Here is a 13120-nt window from a genome sequence, read left to right as displayed (position 1 = left end):
ATACACGAATTTGCTTCAGAGGTTGGCCCCACATCCTGTATTTGGTAACTCTTTTTCGCAGCCAAAATATTGTAGAATCTTAAAATTGATATGCTCCTTCCCATAGATGTTTAGGGGATCTCAAGTTTCTGTAATTTAGGTCAATTTTGAATTCCCTTTCCTATGAGTCCAAACACTGGGCGGGGGGGGGGGCGGGGGTTCTCCATGAATGCATCCCCTTTTATCCCCTGCAGGCTTCGTCTGCCCCTTTAAACTCATTTTAAAAGCCCAGAAAGGGATCTTTCTCCTCTGTAGGGGAAAGGTACCTGGAATATTTGCGAGATATTGGTAAATTCTACAGAAGTGAGATGTTAAGTATCGATGCGTGTATCGTCCTGCATCCTGGGGGGGGGGGGAAGTGAGATGTTAAGTATCGATGTGTGTATTGTCCTGGTACCTTAAATGTATAATTAGCACAATGGTACACCACAGAGGGCGCTGAAAGTACCTGCAGGAGGCAGTATAAAAGGCTGACCACCACACCTGAGAGTCACTCTGGAACTGTTCAATAAAGGACAAAGGTCACAGCAGTTAGATCAACATCGGACCGTGTGGAGTCAGTGATTTGTGTGCTACATACATCACAATTATCATCAAAAGAGCCCTGAACCCTCCCTATTCCCAAGTTGCTAAGTGCTCCAGTCCAGGATTGCTGACTGGTTTTTGCCCCCTCGCTATGTGGGAGCTGAGTTCACTGCTGTATCTTGCTGTTTGGGTTCCGAGGAATTTTGTGGGCTCCTGATTTGTCCCACCACCTTAGCCTGACTGAGATAGCCCCATGTATAACTTTACACCGCACCCCAACAATCTCAAATCTGTTACAGAGTGACTGCTGCCAACGAACCGGAAGCTACCGAAAATGTTAAACAAGACAATTCATCTTTTAATTTTTATTTTCTTCAGTTCAACAGCAGATCACTTTTCCCCGACTCATGAATGCTAACTTTCTCTCTCGGCTCAATTCGGCAACACATACATGTTAATTTAACTCTTAATTTTTTTTTCTTCTCCTGATGCGACTCAGTTCAGCAGCAGCGATCTCTTTTCTACACTCCCTCCCTCTCTGTCGCCAATCTGTGGGGAGTCCAATGAAAACAACCCATAAACCACAGGAACTGTGCATGCACACATACTTAACTTCATTGGCAGCAGTCGGATACAATCTGTGACATAGAAACATAGAAATTTACAGCACAGAAGGAGGCCATTCCGGCCCGTCGTGTCCACGCTGGCTGACAAAGAGCCGCATGGCCCTTGGTCAGCAGCCCTGAAGGTTACATATAAACCTATGAACAATGAGGGAAAGGCAAAGAGCACCCAGCCCAACCAGTCCACCTCACACAACTGTGCCACCCCTTATACTGAAACATTCTACACTCCACCCCAACCGGAGCCATGTGATCTCCTGGGAGAAGCAAAAACCAGATAAAAACCCGGCCAATTTAGGGAAAAAATCTGGGAACATTCCTCTCCGACCCATCCAGGCAATCAAAACTAGTCCAGGAGATCACCCTGGCCATATTTGATTCCCTGCAGTACTTACCATTATATCTGCACCGTCCAACAAAAGGTCATCCAGTCTAATCCCAATTACCAGCTCTAGGTCCATAACCCTGCAGGTTACGGCACTTTAAGTGCCCATCCAACCAGCTCTTAAGGGTGAGGGTTTCTGCATCCATCACTCTTCCAGGCAGTGAGTTCCAGATCCCCACAACCCTCTGCGTAAAGAAGCTCACCTCTCAAATCCCCTCTAAACCTTCCACCAATCACCTTAAAACTATGGCCCCTCGTAATAGACCGCTCCACTAATGGAAATAGGCCCTTACTATCCACTATGTCCAGGCCCCTCAATATTTTGTACACCTCAATGAGGTCTCCTCTCAACCTCCTCTGTTCCAATGAGAACAAACCCAGCCTATCCAATCTGTCCTCATAAGTAAGATTCTTACCACGTTATTAAACCCATTAGCTGCCTCTTGGTGAATTAGTGCATCTGTCCCCTAGACCACCCCCTTTGGTCTTAGACTTAACGCCATTTTCTGGTTACAAATAATCTGTATTGAGTTCGACCAAATCTTGACACATTCAGTGTCTTAGGCAATAGTCCTGCATAGAAATAAACAATATTACCGAAGTTTGCTCTGGGTAGTGACGGAACCATCATTGATTTTTTTTTCATTCTTGGCTCCCTACGAATTGTGAAGGAAAGCCTAAGATCTTTATGGAGCTCTAGTCATGCACAGTCATCCCTTGTAACCTTGATGATTAATTATGGTGTGATAGTTGTTTTTCAGTTTTTGCATTATCATTCAGTTTCCTAATGAGTCTGTAGATCAGTGTCCTGTTTATTTGTGATATAGGTTACCCTCTTATCTGAAAAACCACTGACTCCTTATTCAGCATTCCTTGCGAACAAAAAACTCTCCTGGTTGACAAAGCTTTTTCTTGCTGAATGTCATCCACGCCCTGAAGCATTCTGGGAATGAGCAAATTGACCATTTTATTGTATCTAACTATAGTACAGGTCGAGAAGCTATTTATAAGTAAAAGAAAGCATGAACTTTAATCCTATGCGATTAAACCTAATCCTAATCCTACGTATATAAAAATAGGGTATCTTACAGTTTCTGCTCTTTATTGTGGGGAGGGGGGGTTACCTGAATACTGCGGCAGAACCCCAGGGACCCCAATGTCCTAACCTACCCAAAGAAAATATTTCAATACCATGCAGAAAAAGTACGCCCAATTTTAACCCTACTCGACCGTGGGTAGCTAAAATGGCATTCGGGTGCTCAACATTGCATTCACGACACATTCGTGCCAGCCATTTTCAGCAGTGTCCGGTGCAAGCAGACAGGGCCCTCATTAATACTTAACTGTCGGGGCTCGATGATGCCTTGTGAGCCGGGGGGGGGGGCGGTGCAGGAGCTGCTCTTCTGGACCTCACAAGGAAACCTCGGGCCTGCATGTTCAGAACTTTCCGCCCCCTCCACCAACTGCAATCGCATCCGTACCCGCCGCTCCCTCCCCCCACACCCCTGGCACAGTTATCTTATACCAGGGACCATTCCCTTGGGCTCCTGCCGCCTGAAATCCTGCTCCCACTCCCATTCCCCGGCAAGGTTGTGATGGGAATCAATGAAGTGAGGCCCGAGAGTTAAAATCTCCTTCACCATGCTAAGGAAGGGTGGACGCGGGCACAGTGGGGGTGGGGGGGGGGGGGGAGGAGGTCAGTCAGCTGAACAGTCTTCCATCCGCTTCTGCCTCCTCATGCTGCACTAGTGCATTAAAATGGTGGTTAATATGCTGGTAAATCAGCAAATACAGAAATCTAATGACAGACAGCAATGTAATGTATGCAGCTGTGAGGATACTTACTTACACGTTTGTCAAGCTGTTGCGTTGTGAGTAGCTTAGCCAGTCAGTCATGTGATGTTCACAAGACTCAATAAAATCCCAGTAGGTCATCCACAATGAGGTATGTAGTTGTGAGCCTAGTGGATGAGTTGGTAATGTATAGTGTGATTGTTAAAGCTTTGTTAATAAATCAATTCATTCTTGATAGCAATGTGTTGCTATGAATTCTTAAGCAAATACATTACAGGCTGTAATCTCAAGACCCCGAGATGTGCCCATTGACCAAGCTTCAAGCTCCATGCTGTGAAGGTGTCCCTCCAGTCAGCCTCTGCCAGTTCCGTTGTAAGGTCCTACCTGAAACGTTGGGCCTACCGTTCTCTTTCGTGTCCTGGATGAACACACCTGACCTACTTTTCCATGTCTGCCGTGGCTCAGGGGCAGCACTCCTGTCTGAGTCAGAAGGTTGTGGGTTCAAGACCCACTCCAGAGACTTGGTCACAAAATCTGGGCTGACACTCCAGTGCCATGCTGATGGAGTGCTGCACTCAGAGGTGCCGTCTTTAGGATGAGATGTTAAACCGAGGTCCCGTCTGCTCTCTCAGTGGCATGTAAAAGATCCCATAGCACTATTTTGAAGAAGAGCAGAGGAGTTATCCCCGGTGTCCTGGCCAATATTTATCCCGCAACCAACATAACAAAAACAGACTGTCTGCCCATTATTTAATTGCTGTTTGCAAGATCGTGCTGTGCGCAAATTGGTTGCCGCGTTTCCTACATTACAACAGTGATTACACTTCAGAAGTATTTCATTGGCTGTGAATTGCTTTGCAACGTGCTGAGGTTGTGAAAGGTGCTATATAAATGCAAGTTATTTCTTTTAGATGCTGACTGACCATGCGGCTCATTTCTGCCATTTTCTGTTTCTTTATTTCCCATTTGCAGCAATCACAGTTTAGTTCTGCCGTCTACTATTAAGCACGCTAATGGGTTGGTAGGATTTGCAGAGTGCACCAGTCTAGACTGATCTACTTTAGCATGCAGCAGGTGTACTGACTTGAATTACACGGTCTAACTTCAAACACTGAAAGATTGCCGCTTGCCAAAGCAATTTGATACATTGCACCCCTTCACGCCAACGCATCACGTAGACAAAGCATCTTGCTTCAGACATCAAACGTTGGAAAAGTGTGGGTTTGAATTGTGAATCACATTGTCCTTTGATGTCTTTCATGTATTTGAATCATTTCCAAGGCCTCTATCTATCTGGAACTAACTTGAGAAAAGTCTGGAAACCAAGTTGCATAAAGTGGGCTTGTAGTCCCTGGAGTTTAGAAGGTTGAGGGATGATCTGATCGAGGTGTTCAAAATGTTAAAAGGATTCGATGGGGTGGATTTGAAGAAATTATTTGCATCAAGAAGGGACAGAATCTTAAAGTTAGAGCCAGGCCATTCAGGAGCGAAATCCAAAAGCACTTGATCGCACAAAGGGTAGTGGAAATCTGGAACTCTCTCCCCCAAAAGACGACAAATGTTGGGGGTCAATTAGAGCTTTCACGACTAAGGTCGATAGATTTTTGTGAGGTAAGGGTGTCAAGGGATATGGAGCTAATGCAAGTAATGGAGTTGAAATACAGATCGGCCGTGATCTAACTGAATGGCTGAGCAGGCTCGAGGGGCAGAATATCCTTCTCCTGTTCCTACGTTCCTAAATCATTGCAATTCAGGCTGGTCTTGTTTTAGTGCGAAAAGTGAATCACCTTTCTGTTTCTCACAACCCTTCACACTCGTTGCACTGTGTTATAAACCAAGCGCTCATGCTTACAACGCGTTGATTCACGTGGTGGTGTTCTCATCACTTATTTTCGGAGAACGACAGAGCTTTTATGACTAACCGACACTTTGAGCAAAATAAGACACAACTTCTGAACGTGACCCAGGAATTAGACAACCTTTAACTATTCATTCCTACTCTGTTCCAGTCTTTCCAATGCGGAGAGACCTAGGTCATTTCTTGACCTGGACTGTGAGCCCAGAACTGAATGGGAGGGTCACTAATAAAATGCTGGGGTCACAATTTAATCTCTGCATTGTCCCTCCACTATCTTGTCATCCTCAGTTATTGCCTCTGCCGCATCGTGAGATGAGGTGACCCGACCCATCCTCGTCTCCACTCAAACCGTCCACCTCTTCTGAGTCTCCCCATTCCTTGGTCATCTGTCAACAGGCCCTGGGACTTGGATTTTCGGCTTTGTTCATTTTGGGGCAGTAATGGCGGTGGGGCGGTAAAGTTTGCGCCCGGGAAACAGTTTGCGTCTCAGTCAGCAAAAGTCATCAGCTGGGCTCCAAGTGTGGGGCGGAGCGCTAAGGGAGGTGTTGTACACCTCTCTCAGGGCGCAAGGCCGGCTGAGCATGTGAAAATCCCGAGCTAAAGAGCCGGCCTCGGAGCGCTCTGGGAGAGGCCTGGGGAGGAAAAAAAAACACCAAAACATTTCCAATAAATAACTCACGCCACCACAACATAAATCGCAAAAAAAATAAAATAAAAATTAATCACATTAACCTGAGGTGGACATTACATACCTCACTGTAGCCGCTACAGCTCGGAACACCCACTTTCACAGGCGGTCCCAGCAGGAGGCGATACAGGGACGTTTTACACCGGCTCGCTTCTCCCGGGCGGTAATGCTCTGCACCCCGTTGAAACCGGTCCCGAAAACGCCGGCGGGGCGCTGGAAGCTGGCCTCCTGCCCGGAAGTGCTTACCGCCGGCATTGCTGGAAACAGAGGCGGCAACAAGCTGAAAATACAGCACTGGAAGTTAAAATAGCCCTTTCTTGTTTCTTGCTGCAGTGGGTGAGCATTCCGCCAATCACCAGCACAAAACCTGCTTGGAGTTAAAACCAGAGTCTGCATTTGGAATTATGTCAGGACCAGTCATTCAGTGTAGAGTTTCAGGACCATGCCACACATAAAATGATTGTTGTACATAACCTTTATTGATCTAAATCTTCTTCAATTGTAGTGAAGTAGTAACAGTTTGCTTTATATAAACATTATCCGTTGATAGCACGGTTCCTATACAACTGGAACGTAGAAAGAGAGAGGTTTATCTTAATAAATGACTTCATATGCATTTAATAAAAGAGCAGGCACTTGTAGCGCCCCCACTGCAAACACCCAACTAACAACTGTTAGAGGAGCTGGAAGCAAGCATTAGAATATGTGATATACGCGATATAACAGCGGGACAAGAATAAAAGGTGTAACACGAGAGCGTTCCAGGCATTTTAGCTGCAAAAATGACACTTCCAGCGCTTGACAGCATCGTACGTCAGGGGCCGTGTCCCAAACGCACGGTCTGGGCTCGAGGCCTTGTCCACCGAGAATGGGATTCGAGCGATCGCAGGCATGCTGCCCCCCCTCCACTCTGCCACATGGCTGGATGGATGGACAATCCCGGGAAGCCTGCCCCACTATCTCCCAATCGCCGTCAGCAGAATGTCCAGACCACACTCTGCCAAGAGTGCGCGTCTGGAAAATTGGTGCAATGAGGCTGGCGGTGGAGTGGCCCGAGTCTTTGTGACGTTTCCACGTGTGTGGGTGTGGGCCGCATCACAACCACAGCTTCGATTAATAGCGTGGCCCCTCCGTGAACAGAATAACCACACAGAGAACAAGGGGGCATCTAGGCATGGGCACACGAGGAACTGAGTCCCGCACTGGGTCCAGCTCTCACCCCGGCAGCTGGGTGTGAATCATTCCCAGGATGTGGGCATCGCTGGCAAGGCCTGCATTTATTGCCCATCCCTAATTGCCCTCGAGAAGGTGGTGGTGAGCTGCCTTCTGGAACCGCTGCAGTCTGTGTGGTGAAAGTACTCCCACAGTGCTGTTAGGGAGGGAGTTCCAGGATTGTGACCCAGCGACAATGAAGGAACGGCGATATCTTTCCAAGTCAGTATGGTATGTGACTTGTACGGGAACGTGGAGGTGGTGGTGTCCTCATGCATTGGCTGCCCTTGTCCTTCTAGGTGGTGAAGGTTACAGATTTGGGAGGTGCTGCCGAAGAAGCCTTGGCAAGTTGCTGCAATGCATCCTGTGGCTAGTACACACTGCAGCCACGGTGTGCCAGTGGTGGAGGGAGTGAATGTTTAAGGTGGTGGTGAGCCAATCAAGCGAGCTGCTTTGCCCTGGATGGTGTCGAGCTTCTTGAGTGTTGTTGGAGCTACACTCATCCAAGCAAGTGGAGAGTATTCCATCACACTCCTGTCTTGTGCCTTGTAAATGGTGGAAAGGCTTTGGGGAGTCAGGAGGTGAGACACTCATCGCAGAAAGTCCAGCTCAAAATATTTGCAAAAATACAATAGGCTTGTCTTAATGCAAGTGCCCTTGTGTAAGGGTCTATAAGGTGGTGTGGTACTCAGTCATCTAGGCCAGGGCCCAAGGATCACTGCTCTGTGCCTGATCTACCTGATCTGAGCAAAGGTAGTCGTGGGAATGTTACAATTGACCTCAACGGCACAGGAAGCAAATATCAGCAAGGCTACCTGCTCCTCACAGCTGCCCAGTGGCCTCTGGTAAGTAAATGTGTGTTGTCGGGTGAGGATAGTTATCAGGCTTGGTTGCGATGCCATATATGGTGGAATATCCAAATGGCACTCACTTTACAAGCTCCCACATGAAGAATACCTATTTGGGAGTGTTGACCCGCTGAGACCCAGATGCCTTCAGCACACACGCATAAAAAAAAAAATCACAGGTGAGAAATAAACTTAGCTCTACTAATGTCAGCCTGCCCCTGGTTACTTGAGCTGGCAAATACAGAGAGCTGTGCCTGACCCAATCCAAAACACGGGATACAGCGGCTCTTTAAAGGCAGCTTGGAACTTGTGCAACAGCTTCATCATGCCAGCCACTCCGTAGAACGACAAGGTGCCAGCCAGATAATCCAGGTAAATCCCAATCCGATTGTAAGCCTGGCTGGGTAACTTAAACTCCACCTTATTGTGCCAGGTGGACACAGCATAAGGCAAATGATGCAATCCGTTCACCTGGCCACTCGAAGGGGTGATTTCCAAACACCAGGACATGTCGTTCCTCCCCAGGTAACAGGAGCAGTCCCGGCCTTTCCGGTTCACCCTCTTGTACGCAACCCCCACGTCGGCCCAGGCACCCCACAGGCCCTCAACAAGTTGAACCTCCCAATAACATTTCCCCCGGTATGAGCTCTCCAAACACATGACTTGCTGGCAATTGTCAAATCTCTGCGAGTGATCTGGATAGTGCCGTGACTTTGGATAGGTGTGCTCCACTCTCTGACCCCCACTGCACAAGCGAAGGTATTTACTGGCTGTGTTTGGATCAAAAGTTAGCTTCATGGCATCTAAGAAACAGAAAGATGATGGCATTTGGTCCAATGTTGTACTTTTTGCTCGTATTGTAACAACAAATTAACATGCATTACATCCCTGTGTCAGCTGTGGCTCAGTGGGTAGTGTAATGTATGCACTTGTGACTATGCTTACAGGTTGGTTGAGCTGTTGAGTTGAGTTAGCCAGTCACATGATGTTCACAAGACTCAATAAAACCCCAGCCACTTGGGTTCAGGGGATCCACGATGAGGCAGGTGGTTGTGAGCCTGGTGGATGAACTGGTAATGTGTAGTGTGATTGCTAAACCTTTTGCTAATAAACTAACTAGTTCTTAATAGCAATGTGTTGCTATGAATTCTTAAGCAAAGAACCCATGAAGCAAATACATTACTAAATGGCGACGAGGATGAGAGTTTCTTCATGAAGAAACTTTTGGTGGAATTTCCTTTTATGAGAAGGCAAATGGAAGTGGAACAGAGCAAGGAGATATACCGGCAAGGAGATTCCTGAATTAGAATCAGGTAGTCCTATTTTTTTTCTGAGTACTGAACAATGTTGAACCAACAAAAAGAGCTTGTGGAAAGCCATTTAGAGTCTTTGAAAAGCAATTCAAGATTGTTGAGCCTTGTGAACATCAAGCCACTCACAACTCAACAGCTCAACCAACCTGCAAGCATACTGACAGGTGCATACGTTACAAGTAGTACTCTTGCCTCTGAGTCAGAAGGTTATAGTTGAAGTCCCACTCCAGAGACTTGAGCACATAGTCTTGGCTGGCACTCTGAGGGAGTGCTGCACTGTTGAAGGTGCCGTCTTTCAAACTGTTAAACCGAGGCCCCGTCTGCTCTCTCAGGTAGACGTTAACGATCCCATGGCACTATTTGTAGATGAGCAGGGGAGTTATCCCTGGTGTCCTGGCCAATATTTATCCCTCAACCAACATCACTAAAAACTGATTATCTGATCATTATCGCATTGCTATTGTGGGAGCTTGCTATGCACAAATTGGCTGCCTCAGGACGTCCGAAAGTGCTTTAAAGCCACTACTTTTGAAATGTAGTCACTGGTGTAATGTGGGAAACATGGCAGCCAATTTGAACACAGCAAGGTCCCACAAACAGAAATGAGATAAATGATCTGTGTTTGCCCATTTCACCAGTCTGTCTATGTCCTCCTGAAATATGTTACTATCCTCCTCACAATTACTACATAACTGAGTTTCATGTCATCTGCAAACTTTGAAATTAGTATACCCAAGTCCAGATTGTTAATATATAACTGACCCTAGGGAGCACCACAATATACCTCCCTCCAGTCTGAAAAATAACCGTTCAACACTACTCTCTGCTTTCTGTCCCTTAGCCAATGTCATGTCCACACTTAAATACCATGGGCTTCAACTTTGCTAACAAGTCCATTATGTGGTACTTTATCAAACACCTTTTGAAAGCCCATATACACAACATCAACTGCACTACCCTCATCAACCCTCTCTTTACTTCATCAAAGAATTCAAGTTAGTAAAACATGATTTTGCCTTTGACAAATTCGTGCTAGCTTTCATTTATCAACCCATGACTCTCCAAGTGAATGACAATTAATTTTGTCTTGGATTTTGGTCTTTAGGAGTTTCCTACCACTGATGTTAGGCTGATTGGCTGCAATTACATCCCCTTTTCTGAACATTGCTGTAACATTTATTTCCCTCCAGTCCTCTGTCACCACTCCCATATCTAAGGAGGAGTGACGATTGTGATTAGAGCCTCTGCAATTTCCACCCTTACTTCCCTCAGCAACTTCGGGTGCATCCCATCCAGACTGGGAGACATATACTTTGTTTGACTGCTGTAACCCCTTTAAGTATCTCCTCTCTATCTATTTTTATCCTATCCGATTTTTCCACTAGCTCCTCCTTTACTGTGACATTGGCAGTATCCTCTTCTCTCGTGTAGAGAGGTGCAAAGTACTAATTTACTACCTCAGCCATGCCCTCTGCCTCCACAAGAAGATCTGCTCTTTGGGTCCACCTGGTCATTAATCAAAATGTCAACTTCAAGCCGAGGCTCTTCAGAGAATCTGAGACCGTCAGGTAAAAAAATATTAATCAAGGACAGGTTTTGCAAGTTTAATAATGTCATTGTGGGCCAGGTGATATTTTGATGTTTTTTTAATTTGGTTTTAAAGTCTTGTATTAGATGTAAAGAATTTCAATTACTGAGGCTAAGTGGCAGACCTAAGAAACCTTTTTTGAGAGAGTTTATTGGTTCACTTGGCTCGCCTTTAGCCCTTTAAATAAGTTAGTATAGGAGTCCATCCCAAAGGATCGTGCTAGAAAGGAGCTGGAAAAGACCCAAGGGGCTGAATGGCTTCTGTCTGCATTGTGAACTTATATGATTTTTCTGGAATAAATTTGCCTATCGCCCAATTAGCTGGGAGAAATTTGCTTGACTGGGAGTAAAATGATATGCTATCCAATCAACTGCCATATATTTGAATAAATTATACATTGATTAACATAATTGAATAAATTTGATGGGGAAATGAATCAATCAGAGATAAAGGCATGAAACAGGGCCAAAATAGGAACATAGGAACAGGAGGAGACCATTCAGCCCCTTGAGCCTGTTCCTCCATTCAATGAGATCATGGCTGATCTGTGACCTAACTCCATGATATAATTAGGATTACGGAGACATGGCTCCAGGGTGACCAAGGCAGAAACTTAACATCCAGGGTTATTCAACATTCAGGAAGGATAGACAGAAAGGAAAAGGTGGTGGGGTAGCGTTGCTGGTTAAAGAGGAAATTAACGCAATAGTAAGAAAGGACATTAGCTTGTATGATGTGGAATCTGTATGGGTAGAGCTGCGGAATACCAAAGGGCAGAAAAGGCTATTGGGAGTTGTGTACAGAACACCAAACAGTAGTAGTGAGGTTGGAAATGGCATCAAACAAGAAATTAGGGATGCGTGCAATAAAGGTACAGCAGTTATCATGGGTGACTTTAATCTACATATAGATTGGGCTAACTAAACTGGTAGCAATACGGTGGAGGAGGATTTCCTGGAGTGTATTAGGGATGGTTTTCTAGTCCAATATGTCGAGGAACCAACTAGAGGGCTGGCCATCCTAGACTGGGTGATGTGTAATGAGAAAGGACTAATTAGCAATCTTGTTGTGCGAGGCCGCTTGGGGAAGAGTGACCATAATATGGTAGAATTCTTTATTAAGATGGAGAGTGACACAGTTAATTCAGAGACTAGGGTCCTGAACTTATAGAAAGGTAACTTCGACGGTATGAGACGTGAATTGGCTAGAATAGACTGGCGAATGATACTTAAAGGATTGACGGTGGATAGGCAATGGCAAACATTTAAAGATCATGTGGATGAACTTCAACAATTGTACATCCCAGTGTGGAGTAAAAATAAAATGGGGAAGGTGGCTCAACCGTGGCTAACAAGGGAAATTAAGGATAGTGTTAAATCCAAGGAAGCAGCATATAAATTGGCCAGAAAAAGCAGCAAACCTGAGGACTGGGAGAAATTTAGAATTCAGCAGAAGAGGACAAAGGGTTTAATTAGGAGGGGGAAAATAGGGTATGAGAGGAAGCTTGCTGGGAACATAAAATCTGACTGCAAAAGCTTCTATAGATATGTGAAGAGAAAAAGATTATTGAAGACAAATGTAGGTCCCTTGCAGTCAGAATCAGGTGAATTTATAATGGGGAACAAAGAAATGGCAGACCAATTGAACAAATACTTTGGTTCTGTCTTCATGAAGGAAGACACAAATAACGTTCCGGAAATACGAGGGAACCGAGGGTCAAGTGAGAAGGAGGAACTGAAGGAAATCCTTATTAGGCAGGAAATTGTGATAGGGAAATTGATGAGATTGAAGGCTGATAGTCTGCATCCCTGGGACCTGATAGTCTGCATCCCAGAGTACTTAAGGAAGTGGCCCTAGAAATAGTGGATGCATTGGTGATCATTTTCCAACAGTCTACCGATTCTGGATCAGATCTTACGGACTGTAAGGTAGCTAATGTAACACCACTTTTTAAAAAAGGTGGGAGAGAGAAAACAGGGAATTATAGACCGGTTAGCCTGACATCAGTAGTGGGGAAAACATTGGAATCAATTATTAAAGATGAAATAGCAGCGCATTTGCAAAGCAGTGACAGGATTGGTTCAAGTCAGCATTGATTTATGAAAGGGAAATCATGCTTGACAAATCTTCTAGAATTTTCTGAGGATGTAACTAGTAGAGTGGACAAGGGAAAACCAGTGGATGTGGTGTATTTGGACTTTCAAAAGGCTTTCAACAAGGTCCCACACAAGAGATTGGGGTACAAAA

The 13120-nt window shown here is 45.4% G+C and overlaps 1 protein-coding gene across 1 annotated transcript in view; it reads right to left on the bottom strand.

Annotated features, from left to right (window-relative positions):
• Positions 1 to 6371: 6371 nt before the first annotated feature.
• Positions 6372 to 13120, bottom strand: part of LOC139226611 (E3 ubiquitin/ISG15 ligase TRIM25-like) — a 31238-nt gene continuing 24489 nt past the window's right edge. Inside the window, exon 7 of the mRNA XM_070857477.1 lies at positions 6372 to 8775. Coding sequence (XP_070713578.1) covers positions 8195 to 8775 — 581 coding nt within the window. The 3' untranslated portion in view covers positions 6372 to 8194. The remainder of the gene's footprint in view (positions 8776 to 13120) is intronic.

The sequence above is a fragment of the Pristiophorus japonicus genome, chromosome 16 (assembly GCF_044704955.1).
Source record: "Pristiophorus japonicus isolate sPriJap1 chromosome 16, sPriJap1.hap1, whole genome shotgun sequence".
NCBI lineage: Eukaryota > Metazoa > Chordata > Chondrichthyes > Pristiophoridae > Pristiophorus > Pristiophorus japonicus.
This window is presented reverse-complemented; position numbering and strand designations above follow the sequence as displayed.